At 45.8% G+C, this 20,425-nt stretch overlaps 1 protein-coding gene and 1 pseudogene across 1 annotated transcript; one reads left to right on the forward strand and one right to left on the reverse strand.

Annotated features, from left to right (window-relative positions):
- The first annotated feature begins 5,809 nt into the window (after nucleotides 1-5,809).
- Nucleotides 5,810-11,576, forward strand: LOC123404006 (F-box/kelch-repeat protein OR23). The gene is made up of 2 exons (XM_045097904.1): nucleotides 5,810-6,913; nucleotides 10,995-11,576. The coding sequence occupies exons 1-2, from the start codon at nucleotides 5,937-5,939 to the stop codon at nucleotides 11,281-11,283; spliced, it is 1,266 nt and encodes a 421-aa protein (XP_044953839.1). The 5' UTR covers nucleotides 5,810-5,936; the 3' UTR covers nucleotides 11,284-11,576.
- A 926-nt stretch (nucleotides 11,577-12,502) lies between these two features.
- LOC123404109 lies at nucleotides 12,503-13,362 on the reverse strand (annotated as a pseudogene).
- Between the last annotated feature and the right edge of the window lie 7,063 nt (nucleotides 13,363-20,425).

Consider the following 20,425-nt stretch of genomic DNA (forward strand, 5'->3'; position numbering starts at 1 on the left):
TGACATATTGTTGATCAGAAGTAATGTAGAATTTCTGTGAAGCATACAAGGTTGTTTGAAAGGAGTTTTTCAAAGGAATATCTGGATTGAGCTACTTGAACATTGAGCATCAAGATCTATGGAGATAGATCAAAACGCTTAATAGAAGTTTCAACAAGATGCATGCCTTGACAAGTTTTTGAAGGAATTCGAAATAGATCAGCAAAGAAGGAGTTCTTGACTGTGTTGTAAGGTGTGAATTTGAGTAAGACTCAAAACCCGACCCCGACAGAATAAAGAGAATAGACGAAGGTCGTCTTCTATGCCTTGGCCGTAGAATCTGAAGTATGCCATGCTGGGTACCGCACCTGATGTGTGCCTTGACTCAAAGTCTGTTGAGAGGTACAGAGAGTGATCCATGATTGAATCACTAGCAGCGGTCAAAATTTATCCTTAATAACTGATGGACTAAGGAATTTTTCTTGATTATGGAGGTGGTTAAAGAGTTCGTCGTAAAGGGTTACGTCGATGCAAGCTTTGACACTAATCCGAATAACTATGAGTAGTGAAATGGATTCGTATAGTAGAGTAGATATTTGGAGTATTTCCGAATAGCACATAGTAGCATCATCTATAAGATGACATAAAGATTTGTAAAGAACACACGGATCTGAAAGTTTCAGAACCGTTGACTAAAACCTCTCTCACGAGCAAGACGTGATCAGACCCCATAACTATATGCGTGTTGGATTCGTTGGAATCACATGGTGATGTGAACTAGATTACTGACTCTAGTGCAAGTGGGAGACTGTTGGAAATATACCCTAGAGGCAATAATAAATTAGTTATTATTATATTTCTTTGTTCATGATAATCGTTTATTATCCATGCTATAATTGTATTGATTGGAAACATAGTGCATGTGTGGATACATAGACAAAACACTGTCCCTAGTAAGCCTCTAGTTGACTAGCTCGTTGATCAAAGATGGTCAAGGTTTCCTGACCATAGGCAAGTGTTGTCACTTGATAACGGGATCACATCATTAGGAGAATCACGTGATGGACTAGACCCAAACTAATAGACGTAGCATGTTGATCGTGTCATTTTGTTGCTACTGTTTTCTACGTGTCAAGTATTTGTTCCTATGACCATGAGATCATATAACTCACTGACACGTGAGGAATGCTTTATGTGTATCAAACGTCGCAACGTAACTGGGTGATTATAAAGATGCTCTACAGGTATCTCCGAAGGTGTTCATTGAGTTAGTATGGATCGAGATTGGGATTTGTCACTCCGTGTGACGGAGAGGTATCTCGGGGCCCACTCGGTAATACAACATCACACACAAGCCTTGCAAGCAAGGTGACTTAGTGTAAGTTGCGGGATCTTGTATTACGGAACGAGTAAAGAGACTTGCCGGTAAATGAGATTGAAATAGGTATGCGGATACTGACGATCGAATCTCGGGCAAGTAACATACCGAAGGACAAAGGGAATGACATACGGGATTATATGAATCCTTGGCACTGAGGTTCAAACGATAAGATCTTCGTAGAATATGTAGGATCCAATATGGGCATCCAGGTCCCGCTATTGGATATTGACCGAGGAGTCACTCGGGTCATGTCTACATAGTTCTCGAACCCGCAGGGTCTGCACACTTAAGGTTCGACGTTGTTTTATGCGTATTTGAGTTATATGGTTGGTTACCGAATGTTGTTCAGAGTCCCGGATGAGATCCAGGACATCACGAGGAGCTCCGGAATGGTCCGGAGGTAAATATTGATATATAGGAAGTCCTGTTTTGGTCACCGGAAAAGTTTCGGGCTCATCGGTAGTGTACGGGGAGGGGTGCCGGGGACCATCGGGAGGGGTGTCACGCCCCAAGGGGTCTCATGGGCTATGGGAAGAGATAAACCAGCCCCTAGTGGGCTGGAATAAGTTCCCACTAAGGCCCATAAGGTTTGAGAAGGAAAAAACACAAGGTGGAAAGAGTTTCCAAGTGGGAAGGTGGAATCCTACTCCAAGTAGGATTGGAGTAGGACTCCTCCACCTCCAATTTCGGCCAAACCTTGAGGGTTTGAGGCTGCCTCTTCCCTCCCCCTCCCTCCTATATATACTGAGGTATTAGGGCTGATTTGAGACAACTTTTGCCACGGCAGCCCGACCACATACCTCCACGGTTTTTCCTCTAGATCGCGTTTCTGCGGAGCTCGGGCGGAGCCCTGCTGAGATTAGATCACCACCAACCTCCGGAGCACCGTCACGCTGCCAGAGAACTCATCTACCTCTCCGTCTCTCTTGCTGGATCAAGAAGGCCGAGATCATCGTCGAGCTGTACGTGTGTTGAACGCGGAGGTGTCGTCCGTTCGACACTAGATTGGAGCGGATCGTGGGACGGATCGCGGGACGGTTCGTTGGACGGTTCGCGGGGCGGATCGAGGGACGTGAGGACGTTCCACTACATCAACCGCGTTTCTTAACGCTTCTGTTGTGCGATCTACAAGGGCACGTAGATCAGAAATCCCCTCTCGTAGATGGACATCACCATGATAGGACTTCGTGCGCGTAGGAAAATTTTTGTTTCTCATGCGACGTTCCCCAACACACCCTTACCCATCTTAGACAACAACCTTTCCTGCCACCCTTGAATCATTTTCCACATCCAATCCTTCAAGTACTCAAACAATTTTATGAGCTTGACCCACATAGACCGGAAGGCCTAGATATCTCTTTTGTTCGCGCTTCTGATTTAATGTTGAGTGCATCCAGAACTTTCCTTCTCTAACCCACCTTGGTGTTCTTACTAAACATAACTCAAGACTTGTCATAGTTGACTACTTGGACCGAGCATGCCTCACACAGATTTAGCACATTTTATAGACATAGCACTCTCACGTGAAGCTTTAATGAGTACTAGGGAGTCATCCACAAACAATAGATGGTTGAATCACGGGACCGCACTGCAAATCTGAATGCCTTCCATTGTTTTGTCTATTTCTTCCTTATTCAACAAAGATGAAAAATCTTCTACGTAAATCAAAAAAGATATGGAGACAGTGGGTCTTCCTGGTGTAAACCCCTTTGCGGCAGAATAACATCCGTATAATCTCCATTAACCTTGAATTTGTAGGATACCGGGGTCACACATAACATAATCCTGCTAATCCAACTTTTGCGGAATCCTAGTTTACGCATTATCCTCTCCAAAAATTGCCACTTTACACGGTCATAAGCTTTACTCATGTCCAACTTCACCGCAACAAATCCTTCCTTGCCCCCTCGTTTGTTTTTCATATATTGTGTGCACTCATATGCGAGCAAAATGTTATCCGTAATTAACCTACCCGACACAACACTCGATTCGGTGAGATAATGTTCGGTAGGATTGTTTTTAATATGTTCGCTATGACTTTTGAAACCATCTTGTATACGACATTGCATAAGCTTATAGGCCTCAAATCCTTCATACACTTAGGATCCTTAACCTTGTGAATCAACACCACACACGTATCATTCCATCCCTCCGGCATTGATCCTCCATTCAGCACACACAAAACTTCCTCCACTACTTTGTCTTCCACAATGTCCCAACATTTTTTTATAGAAAACCGAGTGCATTCCATCCGGTCTAGAAGCTTTCAGGTCTCTAATACTTTACAAAGCATCATACACTTCCTCCCTAGTAAACTCCTTTTCAAGAGCATCATTCATTTGGGTTGTAACACGTGATTCGATATGACCGAGGAGTTCATCTTGGCGTGTACCTACATGGGATGTAAAAAGATTTAAAAAATAGTTAGTGACTATTTCCTTCATCTCTTCTATCTTCTCTACTACAGTCCCATCAACCTTCTTCATCCTCCTGATGACATTCTTCCTTCTTTGGCAGGACTTTGACAGACGCACAAAGACTCATATTTGGTTGAATTTCAAAATTTGAAATGGAGAGACTATCAACTAAGGGAGGCATTTGATTGGCTTTTGGTTTCTCCAGCTCTCTTGGCTCAAAATAAAAAGAGGCAACCGAGCAAATTCTTCTTTGACCCCCCCTCCCCCGTGTCGCCTGGCTCTGGCAACTCGGGGGGAAACCTAGCGCTTCCACTAGCCCTGTCCTCCCGCACCTCACCATCTCGCTGCGGCCAGAGGCTCCCACCGGCAAAGCTCGCGCAAGTACTAGGGATGGCGGCAATGGGGCGTCTCTCTTCGGGTGGCGATGTGTGGGCGACGCATCTGGCCATGGTCGACGGCGGTCTGCTCCGCGTGTGCTGCTGTGTGGTGGTGGATGCAAGGCCGCGGCAGGCACCCGTGCAATGGCGTCATGGTGGCTAGAGGACTTGGTGGTCTGGATCTGGTCCTTCGAGCCTTTCTGGTGTGGCGGGGGGTCTGCAAGTGGCGGGAGGAGGAAGTGGCGGCACGGAGCAGAGGTGGTGGGCGGCGTGGTGTGGGTGCACGGGCTGCAGCGGCGTCGCGACGACTCGACAACTTGATGGTCTGGATCTGGTCCTGCATGCCGGTCCGGCGCGGCGCCAGACCCACAGGTGGCGCGGGGAAGAAGTGGCGGCATGGAGTAGAGGTAGTGGGCGGCGTGGTGTGGACGCACGGGCCTGTGTCGAGGCGTGCAACCGACAAGGGTCTGGCGGGTGGTCGGCGCTCTACAGGGGCGTTCGAGGGGAGGAGGCGCTGTCGCATATGTGGCGATGAGCGCTTGGGCGGCGGCTTCTGCCACGAGGGGCGCGGCCGGTTGGTGTCTGCATGGTCTGGCATCGTGTGGATGACCCTAGGGATGCGCGGATCGGAGGCCCATGGCGGCGAGGATGTGCACTTCGGCGACGTGTGAAGCAGATCTGGTTTCCGACCGTCGGTGGTCTCTGCGAGGTGCGGTTGGCTGCGGCTGATAGTGGTGCTTCTTCGTCGATGGGCAACTTCGATGGTGGTGATGTTTGGTGGGCTTGCCGACGTCAATGCGAGATGATGTGCGGCTGAGGTGGTGTGGAGCTTGGAAAAAACCATGTCTTGGCCTCGTGCCATGCCCAACGATGGCGGCGGCTGTGGCCGTCATTGACCTTTTTGGAGGCATCGTTGCTTTATTCTTCCATCCCTCCTACGTGGATCTGGTCATTCCGGACGCTCTAGGGGAAACCTTGATCTGTGATCGGACGATGCCGACGCCTTGGTGTCGTATTCCCTCTTGGGGGCTTCGTCTTGGGAGCTTGGTGTCAACGAGCGGGGCCGATGGATGGTGGTTGGCGGTGGGTGTGGCGACCAGGCTATTATGGCAACGATGATGGTGGAAGCTATGTCGGCGACGCTGCGGTAGTCGGCTCTTCTTTGGCATGTCCATGGTTTTGCCTCGATTTGTTTGTTGCTATGGAGTCGAAGCTACGGCGGCTGGGCCCTGTGGTACACGATGACTGGCTGCAGGTAGCCCGTTTGGTGATCTTCCATGGCGCGAGCCATGCTTCGTTTTGTCCTTCAGAGTTGGAGTTGCGTTGACTGGTCACACGTGGTTGATATTATGGCATAGCTCTTCATGCAACTTCACGTGTCCTCTACAGGGTCGGTTGAGTCAACGATCGCCTAATGCGGAGTCGAAGTCGTTTGCTCAGAGTATAGGGATGACGATGACACCTCTAGGGGAGGACTGATGACGATGACGCGTGTGTGATGTCTCGTCGAGACCCTTTTTGGAGTGGTGTGCGTGAGCTTTTTTATGTGTGCCGCTCAACGGTCATAACGATTTTCGTCTGATTTTTCATAATTAACTGCACAATACTCTTGTGCTTATTTAATACTAGATGAGGTATTTTTTGCCTCCGTTTCAAAAATAAATAAATAAATAAAATCCACCAAATTCTGTGGTAGGCCTTCGACGGACGCACAAAGACTCAAATAGCCTTTCCCCTTTTCACCCGTCATGACTTGTGAGCTTTGACGAGGTGGTGGATGGAATGGCCTCGCCGTCGTCCCCTAGCCGCCGGCTCGCCGGATCCCTAGTCCTGCGGCCAGGCGCGGAGGGGTCTCTGATCCCGGGGCTCCCGGACGACGTCGCGGCCGTCATCCTCTGCCTGCTCACGTTCCCCGATCAGTCCCGCCTCCGCGCCACCTCCCGCGCGTGGCGGCTCCTCCTCTCCGCCGCGACGCTTCTCCCGCTCCGCCGCAGCCTCCGCCTACCTTCCCGACACCTCGTATGCCTTTTCCCCACCGACCCATCCCTCGCATCTCCCATCCTTCTCGACCCCGCTGCCCCCACCGCCTGGTGGCCGCTCCCGCCGATCCCCTGCTCGCCGCAGCTATACGGCCTCGCCAATTTCGCCGCAATCGCTGTCGGGAGCCACCTCTACGTCCTCGGCGGTTCTCACTTCGACGCCCGGAGTTATCCCCTTGGCCACCCCTTACCCTCCGCCGCCGCCTACCGACTCGACCTCGCTCTCTCTCGCCACCGCTGGGAGCGCCTCCCGGACATGCACATCCCTCGCGGGAGCTTCGCCTGCGCTCCCGCGCCCGGCGGCGGGGTCGTCGTCGCCGGCGGCGGGTCCAGGCACCCGACGCTCCCCTCCTCTGGCAGCCGCACAAGCAGCACCGAGTGGTACGACGCCGCCACGCGTACGTGGCATATGGCCACGGCGATGCCCCGGGAGAGGGCCGGGTGCGTGGGATTCGTGGCGCACGGGGCAGGGGGTGTGGGAGAGGATGAATTCTGGGTGATGGGAGGGTACGACAGGTATACCACAGTGGGGGGAGTGGTGCCCAATGACCTGTACTGCCGGGACGCCATGGCGCTCGGACTGTGGAGCGGGAAGTGGAGGGAGATTGGGGATATGTGGGTGGACGGGGAGAGACGTCGACTCGGGCCGGTGGCCGCCATCTCTGCAGAGGATGGGAGGGTTACAGATGTGTTCATGCTCGACGGAGACGATATCTTCAGGTCAGACAATTTATCTCCGATTTTCTTGCAATTCCCACAATATTAAGCATACACGATCCTGTCTGTCTTGCTTCAGTTTATTGTTTAGTTCGTATTATTGTGTTATTGTTTCCTTAATGCGTACTTTCAATTATATGTCGTTAATATAGTTTGTTTTTCTAGATGGTGGTTGACCATACATGTCTGCCCATTTGGCTGTAGTGATCAAATTTGCTAGTTAATCTCGTGTGGTTCATCAATGAAGAGTTTGGGCAGATACATATAGTAGTTATTGCTTCACCTTGTTCTTCTATTTGGCCATGCGATTAGTTTATTTTGGTAAGATGTACATGTGGGGGGAACGAAGGAACAATGGGAAGCAGCTTCTCTCTGTAATTAGTTCAGTTTCATTGTGCAGTGTCCCTCTTTGTGCTGAGTATGTGACGGTTTTGATGACAGACTAGTGCTACTTATACATATGAAATGCAATTTAACATGTTTGTAACATGAAAGAATACCTTGGCACTTCTCCCTCCCCTTTGTACTTTCACAACTTGTTCTTACACATTGTCTTCTGCTCTTGCTTTGCATGAGACTTAGATCACCATGTGCAACCATCTTGTTACTCGGTTTTAAGCCAACCTGAATAACGTTCTGACTCAATGTATTGGAAGGCAGCAAATAACGGCTTTGATAGGTTGCTCATCCCATGCTTATTAATGCCTGCTGTTCGCAACGATAAAATACTTGCAACCTGGGGTCTTTTGAGTTTTGACCAATAATTTGAGGGTCAAAGTTTTACTGAAATGCTTTTGGTGTGACATTGACATATCATTTTATTTGATTTTCAACTTGTTTTTATTAATTGCTAATGAGATGGTTTCGATGCTGTAAATGTATACAACTTAAAACTGGAACTTGCTTGAACAGGTACTGAATTTCTTCTGTAATCTACAAGTACCTATGTATTAGTTTGTTATGAATTTGGAATAGTAGCATAACATTTATCAAGATTTAGCTTTTATTATTATGTCTCTAAAATCTGTTAAACCTAATGGCACTTCCCTTATGCATCGTGTTCGAGTTCATTCACTAGATGACAAAATGGCAAACACCACGAGCACTGAACTAAAATTGAATCGGATTATTTAGAACTTTGGGGAGTGCCAGCCAGCACACTAAGTTTGCATTAGATGATTTTCATGTTAGAAAATAACATAGTCTTGTCTAGTTGTCTGTGTTAGCGCAACTCCAAACAAGAATCCGAAGGGACCCCAATAATTCTTGGTACACTCTTATTTCAATCCGCAATCCAAATAACGTTGCGTGCTGGTGTAGACATTTTTTTTTCTTTTTTTTTTACCAAAGAAACTCAGTCAACGAAAAGCAGACCAGACCAAGCCTGCGATCTGGCAGAAACACCTGCTCGTGCGGGCAGGGCTGGAGGCTGCTCGATCTGGAGGCTGATTGAACGCACACATGCACACACGTGGAAAGGATCGATCAGTGGTTGGAGTAGCAAAACAACTGGACCCGTTGACCAGGGCGTTCCTGCCGTTGACTAGGTGAGGATGCCGGAGAGCAGCGCGATCTGATCCAGAGGCGACCAATAGCAGCGGCCGGCGGCAGGAATCGGCGGCGGCGGCCGGAAGCAGCGGCGGCCAGCGGCGGCTCTATTCAGAGGCGTGCTCGACGTCATCCAAGGATGGCCGACTCGATTGGAAGCAGACAGGTGTTGGCGTGTTGCAGTCGACTCGATCTAGAGTCCTTGACGCTGGCGGATCGCGTGTCCTTCGATCTGAATCGATTCGTGGACAGGAGGCCGTGGACGAGCGGAAGCAGCAGCAGCAGGCGATGCACGTCCGGGAGAACGCAGCGCCACAGTTCTGCGGAGCAGGGTTGACCTGCGGTGGAGAAGGCACCGGAGAGCAGCACCGTCCAGAGAAGAAAGACGGCGGCTGCGTGGACGGAAGATTGGATCGAGAGCACGAGTTGCGTGTGCTAAAAAAAACCCTAAGGCTCTAATACCATGTTAGGAAATATGCAACTTGTATTTCCAGGAGGCCATAGGCCAGTATATATACATGTACAGGTGTGTAATATGCAGAAAACCCCTTATACAATAGGGTAAATACGAAAAGGTTACATGGCTACATATATAGTACTCTAACAAGCTTCACCAAGGCCTGACCAGAGACCGCCCCATGGACGCCGCTGTAGAGTTATATTTATAGCTGTGTATTGCCTTCGTATTTTCCCTGTTGTACAAGGGGCTTTCTGCAGATTTTCCTCACCTGTATGATATATACTGGTCTATGGCCCCATGGGAATACAAGTTGCTATTTCCCTAAGAACCGCAAACCCACAAATGATAGCAACAGATCGATCGGCGTTCCCTTTGGAAGTACCTTACTTGTATCTGGCATTGTGTTCTCCTTGCACGTTTACAACATACTCCCTCCGTCTGGATTTTTATCCATTTGTGCGACAAGTAATTCCGGTCAGAGGGAGTACAAAACAAATCATATCTTGGATCGTTAAGAGCAAATGAAAGGACATTGAACGCCAATAATGGAGGCTGACTGGCAAGCATCTTTTTAGGCCTTGTTCGGTTAAACCTCTCTTGGAGAGGATTGAAGAGGTTTGGAGTGGATTGAGGGGGAATTTGACTTGTAGGGGATTTAATCCTCTCCAATCCACTCCAATCCCCTTCAAACCCCTTGCAATCGAACAAGCCCTTAGAGGTTTTAAATACAAATGTGTGGTCAGTTATAGTCAAATATTATGTCATGGTGCTTATCTTCATACCTGTGTTGCATTTTTGGTGGACAATGTTTCTTCAATATTGAGTCATGGGGTTTTCATAGCTGCTATCCTGAGGTTATTTTGGACAATCCTGTTGACATTCTGTAGATATGTTACTGCTACAATTGCAAGTAATTTTCAGTTAAGTGGGTGAACGTTAAATGTATGATGTTGTTGACAAAGAAAGAGTTTGTTGGTCTTACTAACATATGTTGATGCGGGGCAATTAGTATACCATAGACAAACAGTTGATTAGTTAATATTAAACAGTTAACTTTGCATGCAAATGATACCCGACACTAGTTCTGATAATTATAGCTGCCATATGTGACAGAAAGGTCTAAATGGATAGTAACCGGACATTAACTTGTTCGTGAGCAAATACATTCTTGAATAATTTAATGTGATTCCTTACTTTGTTATTAGGAAGTAAAAGTATCATATTGTGCCGAAAGCTTGTACGTATATAAATTTCATGGATTCAAATATTGTAGAATATTGCTGGCATTCCAATTGTCAAATGTGTCAACGTTTTTGTTTAGAGAGATGTTGCAACGGGTTTCGTGGGAGAGAAGGGTGTAAAAGGTTGTTTGCCATTTCGAACTGCACTGAGTCTACCTGGCAGTGTCCTTAGGCATGCTATATACGTAAAGCTCGTGCACTGAGTCTATCTGGAATGTATGAAGTTACTTACAGTTTGGATTGGTCTATTTCCAAGGGCTAAAACATTCTTCTAACCCCTTCTTTCCTAAGGTTCAAAATAATATTGTGTTAGTGGTCAATGTGTTATGGCAAATGACTAGTGTTTAGTAGTACTGTATTCAGCAAATGCAGTTCAAGTGGAGAGTCCAGGGGCAAAATTTTGTCTTAAGGGTGGTTTTTTTTTGTTGCTCTGATCTATGCAAATGTAATTTTTATATCAAAAGGCTGTAGACCTTAACAAAATTTTATTCCCTGAATTGAAATGCTGGCATGATAGCCAAAATTTATCTTAAAAATACTATTAACAGAGTCATGTGGAGAGTTCCTAATATATCATTTAGTTACTGAATGGGTTATCCATCTTAGTAGCAAGCCGCAAGCACAAATGCTCGAATAGCTTTCCTTTTTTTTTTTTTGTAGTGTGCATAAGTTCTTATATTATTCAGGTTTAATCTCATACAACGTTTGTAAGCTGTCTTATCTGTAACCTACAAACCATTCTATGTACTCAAGGTGCATGTATGCTATGTATCGATGATATTACCGTGATAGGCATGCACTCATACTTGTGAGTTCTGAATGTTGTTTGGTGCAGGTATGACTTTGCTTCAAACGGGTGGTCGAAGGAGGTTACTTTGGGGAGAAAGATCCCAGAGACTGAGTTGTGTGGCTTCGTATCATTGAACGGTGAACTGCATGTGCTTAAATCTGCCAAACTTCCTGCCGAAACATTCCATCCTCGGAGGCAGTTAAAGAAGAGGCTGGCTTTGGAGTTTCAGGTCTATAACCCGCTGGCAAGGAAATGGAGAGTGTTCACCACATATCCCCCCGTCAGCGTACCCATCGATTTCAGAACTGCAGCTCTTTGTACAGTTGAGTTGTAGGGCTGCTGCATGGTGCTCGTCATCTACTGTACAGATTCAGATAGCAGGGGTGCTATCGCTTGCAAATTTACATGTAAATGACGATCAACTTTCTAATGATCTCGGTGGATGCCGGAGACTGTTGCGAGTACTTTGCATTGTTAAACTCGTTTAACCGTTTGTAGAAATAATACTGAACGGTGCACTATATATATAAATCAGGCACTGCGACATGTGGTGTAAGTATGCCCGCGTTCAAAGCTTGTAAATACTACATTGTTTGGTGATAATCTGCAGTACGCTTCTGGTTGTGAGTTGTGGTATCCTGACCCTTTTGCATTTTGGAAACTTCTATATTTTCCAGATAATGGTGTAAGAGGTTTTTCTCACTGAAATTTGGAACTGGGAATAGATAAAATTTGATTAACAGTGTAATGACATTTTAGTTCAAAATGTTCATGTTGACGGGATTTGTTACGGCGGGCGATTACGGGGCGTCCCAAACGATTTCTTCCCGGTAAATAAAGAAATGCTTCCAGGTGTTATAGTTTTTCCGTTGACATTGTTGTTGCTACTCTGGCCTTAGATGACATACTCACATTAGATGAAGATCTCACTAAAACCTATTTCACAAAAAAAAAACCCATAAACAAGTGTAAATTAATGTGTGAAAATTTGTTCACTCAAAGTAAAACCAAGAAGAAGAAAAATGGCATGGTATAGTAAAATAGCGTCGGTTTTAAAATATGCATCAGCACGCTATAGTGTGTTATTAGCAAGACATTATATATTTTTTTATTTAGCGAAAAAATTATTAGAATGCTATGGCGTGCTATTAGGAGTGTCATAGCTCTCTACACATGCAATGGAATTGAAATTGTTCCACCTTGCATACCTAGCATTACTAGATTAGTAGTAGAAGATTAGGCCTCTAAATGTGTTTGGTTGTTTGTTCAAAATAGAATAAAATAAAATTGTGTTTGGTTGGTGGACGAAATGGCAAGAGATTGACATCGGTATCGTGGCCTCGAAAGATATCAGGCTGAGTTAAATATATTCTCTAGAAATATTTAAACTCTTGGAAGGCTGGAATTACATAAAGGAATCTACAGACTGCATGTCAAAAAGTATTGTTGTACTCCTATTTCTTTAATCTGATGACAAGTATTTATTGTTTTTCTGGATCCATTGTTCTTTCATAGAAACTGAACTCTGAGCTGACAATAATAGAGTTATACTGTTTGATGAAATTATATGCCATCTGAAGTGTATCATTACACGCGTATTAATAGTATGATCGGCGATCTGTAGTGCTATAACTGAGGCGTGTCATTCGTAAACAATCAAAACTGATAAACCATCACAGTGCGCAGCAAAGTATGCCTATCTTCCCTCTAATTTGATCGACAAAGGATGGATCTTATTGTCTAACTGTTCACTCTATCAGAATGGCCGCCATCGACGCCGTGAGCCCGTGGCCCGCCTTAGAACCCGGCTGCCTTCACGATTGCTCCGGGAGGTATCGCCGGCGCCACAGCCGCCCTGGCTCCAGAACACGAAGAGGCAGCGGTCGCCGTTGCCGCGTACAGATCGAGGCGGTCTCCCTTGCACATGCCGGTCTCCTTCACGAGCCGGCTCCACTGAGGCCCCATGACCCGGTACGCCTTGCTGGAGTTGAGGTAGCGGAAGTTGGCGTCCCCCTCGCAGCCGTCGGCGTCGAGGATCTTGACCGCGACCCTGTTCTCGGCGTTGAGGCCGTCGCCGCGGAGCTCCTCCAGCTCCGGGAAAAGCTTGGGGATAGGGCCGCCCCACACCGCCTCCTTGGTGAGGAGCAGCCGGTTCTGCCCCACCTGGACGTCGGACTGCTCCAACACCTTGAACAGCGCCCAGCTGGCGTCGCGCACGCCGAGGCCGCCCATCACCTGCCCTTCTTCCGCGGGATCGATGCGGCCGCGGGAACAATACATGACGCCGCAGGGGAGATCTGTATCTACCGGTGGAATTTGGACGTGCGAATCTATATATAAGTAGTTGGCTCGCTGTACGGAAAGAGATATTTGTTCTTGTTTTTTTTTTCCATAACCGAGATCTTTGTTCTTGCTGGGGCCTGGGCTATGTGGATATTGATCTTGTTTATAGATTATCCAAAGCATATTATGAGAGTTTTTTTTTAAAGAAAAACATTGTTTTTTTTATTTATTTAAGGTTCATCTCGTGTGCAACCTCAGAGCCTATGCACATCGAAGGCATGTTTAACCAGGTTTTAGTTACACAAAAGACTTACAACAACCTCCCAAGCAAAAACGATGCTCTTCAACAAACCCAAGCAATAATTTAATGTCCTCAACAAGATGGCCCGTGGATGAGAAATTTTTTTGGTTGTCCACAATCTTTCTGATTGCTTCCTTAGAATCTGTCTGAGTATAAGTTTCTGCACAATGAGTTTTTGGATAAGTGCGACGGCACGCACGAAGCTCCACCACTTCAGAATTAGCTGCAAGCGGAAGAAATATGGCAAGCTCCCGCAATGAACTCGCCATGGCAATCTCTAAGGACTACACCACCAGCTCCCGATCCCCGATTTTGCTAGTGCCCCATCCGCATTGGGCTTGGTCCAACCTGACGCCGGCTTCCTCCAATTCTGAATCTCGCGCTGCACCGGTAGGCTGGCTTTCTTAGCTCGGACAGAATTCAATTCTTCTCCCAGTCCTAGCACCCGTTCCATGATGGATCCAGACGCCTCAATTTGCTTGGACTCTCTGGCATTACTCCTTGCCAACCAAAGCTCATACCATGCCATCATCATTAGTTCCCTATCCTACTTACAGTCCCCATGCACTCTAGGACCCATGCCCGCATGCCATGGAAAGATTCAATCTCCTTCGGTAGCCCCAGCAATGGCGCACCCACAGCTTTACGGAGAAGTTCCCAGAAGTGTGTTGAGCGAGGGCAAGTCCAGAACCGGTGCATGAGTGTCTCCTCCCTCCCACAAGCGGGAGCTCCAGGGAGGCGCACAGGATGGTCGTCTGACTGGGCCGGCCTAGTTTTTTCCTTCTTCTTTTTTCGTTTCTCTTTTTTTCCTTTTCTGCTTATTTCCTTTCCTTTTCTATTTTTTGTTTATTTTTTATTTCCCTTTTCCTTTTTCCATTTTTTATGAAAACGAACACATTCTGAATTTCCCAATCATTTTTTGAAAACATGAACATTTTTTAAAACCGAGAACAATATTTGAAAGCGTGAACGAATTTTTAACGCACGTTTTTTTTTAATTTTGAGATTTTCTTTAAGAAGAGAACAATTTTAACAAATCCTAAACAAATTTGGAAGCACGAACAATTTTATAAAGCACAAATATTTTTTAAATCTTAAGAACAAAATTTTTAAACAGAGCACAATTTTGAACAGTTATTTAAAGCACAAACATTTTTAAAATTTTGGGATATTTTTAAATGAGATCTATTTTTTAAAATCCTAAACAAATTCATAAATGCAAACAATTTTTGAAACACGAACATATTTTGAAAGACAAGTTTTTTTGAAAAATAAGAACATTTTGAATTGTTAAACAATGTTTGAAGAACGACAATTTTTTGAAATTTGTAAATTTTTCAAAAATCAAGAAAAATTCGAAATTTAAGAACAATTACATTTTCTCAAAATACTGAACATTTTTTTATAAAAACCGAACATTTTTTAAGCTCCCAAACATTTTTTGAAGTTATTAATGTTTTTTAAAAATGGCAACTATTTGAAACTTAGAACACTTTTTTAGAAAAAAAGCATTTTTTGTATTTGCAATTTTTCTTGAAAAAAGAAAAACCGGTTCAAGAACGTTCTAGAACTTTCCCAAAACCGGAAAAACCGTCTAGGAAGAAGGTTCCTAAAACCGGGATCAATGAAACGCTAATGAGCAAGTCCATTAAAATCCCTCGCCTCCCCTCCTGTGTGCTTTTGCTCGACTCCCTGCCGCAAAGAGCGGCAAATAGGAAATTCCCTCACAAGCTACGTAGAAAAACCCCTGCTTAATCTGTTGCCGGTGCAACTCAGCCAAACCATAAGCCCATTAAAGATAATTCGCCAACTGTGTATATTCTACTACTTTATTGGGAACATTTGTTGACCACAATTCCATGAGGCATACGATCAGTGCCCTGATCGCCCTCTTGAGCGACACCCCAAGATGATACGTGGTCCTAACGGAGAAAACACCTGATTTTGTGGATTTTTTGTCCAAAAGGACCACATGCTCAACGGAATTGCTAATAAAGACCCCTTCTGAATGAAATTGTTAGACAAGACCCCGGGCCGTGGCGGCACGTGCGCCAGCCGACACGTGGCACCTGCTGCCACATTGGTGGACGTCAATACTGATCATGACATCCACCCAAGGAGCGGTTTTTGCTAGGAAAAACGGGTTTCATGACATCCACGCGAGGAATAATGTTTTGAGTTTTTTTTCAAAATATAGCAGAAAAGTTTAAAAAATCTGATTTTTTGGGTAGCAAAGATGATTGATTGTTCTAATTGGTTGCAAAATTTCAATTTCTTTTTTGTTTTTCTGCTATTTTTTGATTGTTTTTCAAAATTATTGTACATCCTAAGTGAAGAGTGTTGCCGCCGCGCTTGGAGTGAACAATGTTGTCGCCTCTAGTTGTGGCGACACGTGCCATGTGTCGGCTGACGCTCCTGCCGTCACGGTCTAGGGGTCTTTTATGTCAATTTCATCCATAGGGGGGTTTTCTAGCAATTCGGGGTTGTAGGTGGTTTCTTTGGAAAAAACTCCATATTGTGAAGTTCCATGCTGTCGTTGGTGCCAGGCCCACCTACAACGATTTGTTTGATATCTCGCACATCGAACTCAATGAACACCTACCCCAACTTCCCCTCTTCCCAACCATTACCTTGTGCATTTAGTCCTACTAAGAGCATGATTAATAATATATCAAGCTGTTGGCTATAAGCCATTGCTAGTTCTTTTGTACAATTCTTGTTTAAGATTTTTTGCACGTAAGCTTCTCTCCAAATGGGAAGGCCCTTATGTTGTCGAGGAGGTCTATCGCTTCGGTGCTATAAAGATTAACAACTTTGAAGTCAAAAATTCGAGAGTGGTAAATGGGTAAAGAACTAAATACTATGTCACACATACTCCCATCAATGTTAAAACTAATAGTATTCAAGTCATGACTTCGGAAGAACACATAAAAGAGAGCTTCTCGAATGCTCAAGAAAGGTGAAAAGGAGTAGGTACGTGATACAGTTAGTAAATCGACTAAAAAATTTCAAAAAATAGTTTATGTCATTTTTTTGGTATGTTAGAAAAAATCCAAAAATAAAAGGAGTCAGGGGGACCCACGAAGGAGGTACAAGCCAACAACAACAGGGAAGGGGACGACTTTATCCTTCTGCTGCTCCAAGTTAACACTATCACCAAGTTTATCCTTCAGCTTGTCAAGCCAAATGCCTGAACCATTGCAGCAACCTGAAAGCCATGAGGCATACTTACACTATGACATCCGGTAACCTCTCTAATTAAACTACAGTAAACATATGCAAAGGATGTCACGTCACCGTGATTGCTATCGTTAATCTTGCGTTAGTCCGAAATGGTTCGAATTCAAATTTAAAATAAAGTCACACGATAAAAGTTTTCAAGTATAAAAACAAAAGTGTTCGATGTTTGTCAAAAATTACATAGGGAATTGTCCTTTAAAAATTATTAATCGCGAGAGGTATTTATTGTACTAAAATAAAATAAAACTGGTAATAAATAAATAAAAGAAAACTAAAAAAGGGAAAACCCCTCCCCACCCCACTGGGCCGGCCAGCCCAACCCAACATCTAAACCGGCCCACCCCATAGCCCACCTAAAATTGGGGGGTATAACCCCCCCCCCCCAAAACCCTAGCCCTCTCAGCCCCATTCCCACCCCACGCCGCCACTCTCCCCCTGGCCCCGTCGCTCCCACTCCCTCCTCCCTCGTTCCCCAGATCCCCCACCCCATGAGCGAGGCCAACCCTCCCCTAGCTCCCGTTTCCTGCCCCTCGCGCGAGCACGCACCTCTCCCCTCGCTCGGCCTCCCCCCACGAGCCCAGCGCTCGCTCCCCACTTCCCTCACCCCACTCTCAGATCCCCTCGCTCCCTCCCCAGCGATCTCCTAGCGCCAGCCTCGCCCTCCTCGTTGCCGGTCGCTGCCACCAGGGGCCTCCTCCGTCGTCCGGCCATCCTCCGCCTCGCCCAGCGCCACCCCGCCTCTGACCGAGGCCCTCACCTCCGGCCTCCGTCACCCCGGCCTCCTACAACGCACTGCCTCCGCTCCGTCCACCACCATCAACACCGACCGGCTCGCCTCCTCGCCTCGGTCTCCTCCTCGCCGGACCACCCCCACCAGAGCTTCCTCGACGCCGACGCCGACCTCCACCGAGCCCCCCTCGAGCCCACGTTGCACACCTACAGGGCTCGGTGAGCTAGCCCCTTCCTTCCTTCCCCCGCTCCGGTCCCGTTTCGACGCCCCGCACCACGGCCTCCGGCGACCTCCACCTCGCCCCGGCACCATTTCCCTCCTACTAGCCAGGAGGAGGAGGAGCAGTTGCCTCGTGTGATTCTGTTTAGAGAAAAGGAAAAGAAAATAGAACGATGTGTATGTATGTATTTGTGTGTATAAAATGAATGTATGTACGTATGATAAAAATGGTTGTATGTATATGCAAGGATATATATGTATGGATTTATATATGTATGCATGTAGGAATAAGATGTGTACAAATTTTGTATAGTTGTAGTGTGTGTAGTGCTCACTGTTCCAATGACATGCGGGCCATGCCCCTAAAAAAGATAATATATAAAAATAATATTTAATAATTAATTAATTAATTAATGAACTTATTAGTTAATGTATGATTAAGAGTAAATAAATAAATTAGTAATGTGTTAATATAAATAAATAGTTAGCCTAAACTGAGTATGACAAGTGGGTTCCATCCCCTTTAATTGATCAGATTAATATTTAGTTAACCCTAATAAAAAATTGTGTCAACGACATGTAGGAGCCACTAGTAAGTTTGACCAGTCAACAGAGCTGACTGATGATGTCATGCTGACCTCTCGCTGTTGTCATAATTGCATCTATTGAATTATTTTAATCTGTTAATTTTTAAATAATTAATAAAACTTTAAAAATTAATATAAAATAATTCGTAGCTCACATGAAAGTATTTTGAACATGAAAGTTCATCAGTAGAACGAGACGAACCCGGATACGCGGTCCATTCGTCTGTCACGCGTCCGTAGCATAGCAAACGTGGAGCTTTTCCACCGTTTCTCGTCTGATCGGTAGTAGCGAGAGACCCGGGAAATATCATCTCATATTTTTCCCGATCCGTCTATGACGGATAGCACTTCGTTAGCTCATGCCCAGCCTCACTTTTGCCATGTCATGCTTAGTGTTGCATCTGTGCTTTGTATTTATTGTTTCTTCTCCCCTCTTCTCATGGTAGACCCCGAGACTGACGTTGCTGCAGGGTACATCTACCCTCCTGACAACCATCCCTTTGCCGCAGAGCAACAAGGCAAGCAACCCCCCTTGATCATCCCTATATCGCCTATGTCTTTCTTCCTCCTATTTGCATTAGAATTTTGCTACTGTTGTAGTTAGCTCCTATATCTGATGCATAGCCTAATTTTGATGAACTGCTACTTTCAGTATTGCACTTTAAAACTGTTTAGTATAGGTGGAATAGTCATCCCCTCTGACCCCTTAGTCTAGTTGCCCCGCTTTGTCATCAAGTCTCGATCCCTGATCAACGAGCCAGAACCGACACATCACTTACACCCACCTTAGTTGTAAAACATACAAGCTTCATATTACAAGCCAGGGGCCTCAGAAGGCTAGAATACAGAAGCTCGATAAACACACGAGTCAACGGAAGCAACAATATTTGAGTACAAACATTAAACATGGGGTGCCTTAGAGAAGGTTGGCACAAAATATACACGATCGGACGAGGCGAGGCCTCCTGCCTGGGAACCTCCTAACTACTCATGGTCTTCAGTGGCCTCCACGTAGTAGTAGGCACCGTCGGGGTAACAGTCGTCGTCAGCGGGATACTCCATCTCCTGGGCTCCATCATCTGGTCGCAACAACGGATCAAGGGGCAAGGGGGGGGGGAAAGCAACGGTGAGTACTCATCCAAAGTACTCGCACGACTTATATCACAACTATGCTAAGTATGCAACAGAATCAAAGAAGGGGTTTATATGTGGACTGACTGTAGCAATGCGAGAAAGAGAGAGAGAAAGCCTAGTCCTATCGAAGACTAGCATCTTGAGGGTCTTGGAGCAATACACGAGAGTAGAACTGGGAACACAATTAATAGTCATATTGTTGCAGGAATATTAATATGTGGTCACGCCCAGAGATTCTCCCTCGACTCCCTGCGAGGAAGCAATCCCGGAGCAACTATTCCAGTTAAGTAACAGTTGTAGTTGTATAAGATCAGGGCACAACTCCAAGTCGTCCTGTAACCGTGGACACGGCTATCCAAGTAGTTAATTTCTTCCCTACACGGGTTGATGACTGCTACGGCAACAAAAGTCCTTCCCCGGCAGTGGTGCCAGTGATCCTTTTGTCGTCTCTTGAGCTTGCATTGGTTTTTCCCTTGAAGAGGAAAGGGTGATGCAGCACAAGAGCAGTAAGTATTTCCCTCAGTTTGAGAACCAAGGTATCAATCCAGTAGGAGAATCTCGTCAAGTCCAGAGTACCCGCGCAAAACACAAAAGAGCTTGCACCCAACTCTTTAAAGGGGTTGTCAATCCCTTCAAGATTGTTTGCAAAGTGAGATCTGAAGGCGAAAAGTGCAACAAAGTAAAAAGTGTAAGGCTGAAAATATGGTGTGGAGTAGACCCGGGGGCCATAGTGTTCACTAGAGGCTTCTCTCAAAATAGCAAATATCACGGTGGGTAAACAAATTACTATCGAGCAATTAATAGAACCACACAAAGTCATGACGATATCTAAGGCAATGATCATACATATAGGCATCACGTCCGAGACAAGTAGACCGATACTTTCTGCATCTACTACTATTACTCCACACATCGACCGCTATCCAGCATGCATCTAGTGTATTGAGTTCATGACGAACAGAGTAACGCCTTAAGCAAGATG

The sequence above is a fragment of the Hordeum vulgare genome, chromosome 6H (assembly GCF_904849725.1).
Source record: "Hordeum vulgare subsp. vulgare chromosome 6H, MorexV3_pseudomolecules_assembly, whole genome shotgun sequence".
In the NCBI taxonomy this organism is placed as follows: domain Eukaryota; kingdom Viridiplantae; phylum Streptophyta; class Magnoliopsida; order Poales; family Poaceae; genus Hordeum; species Hordeum vulgare.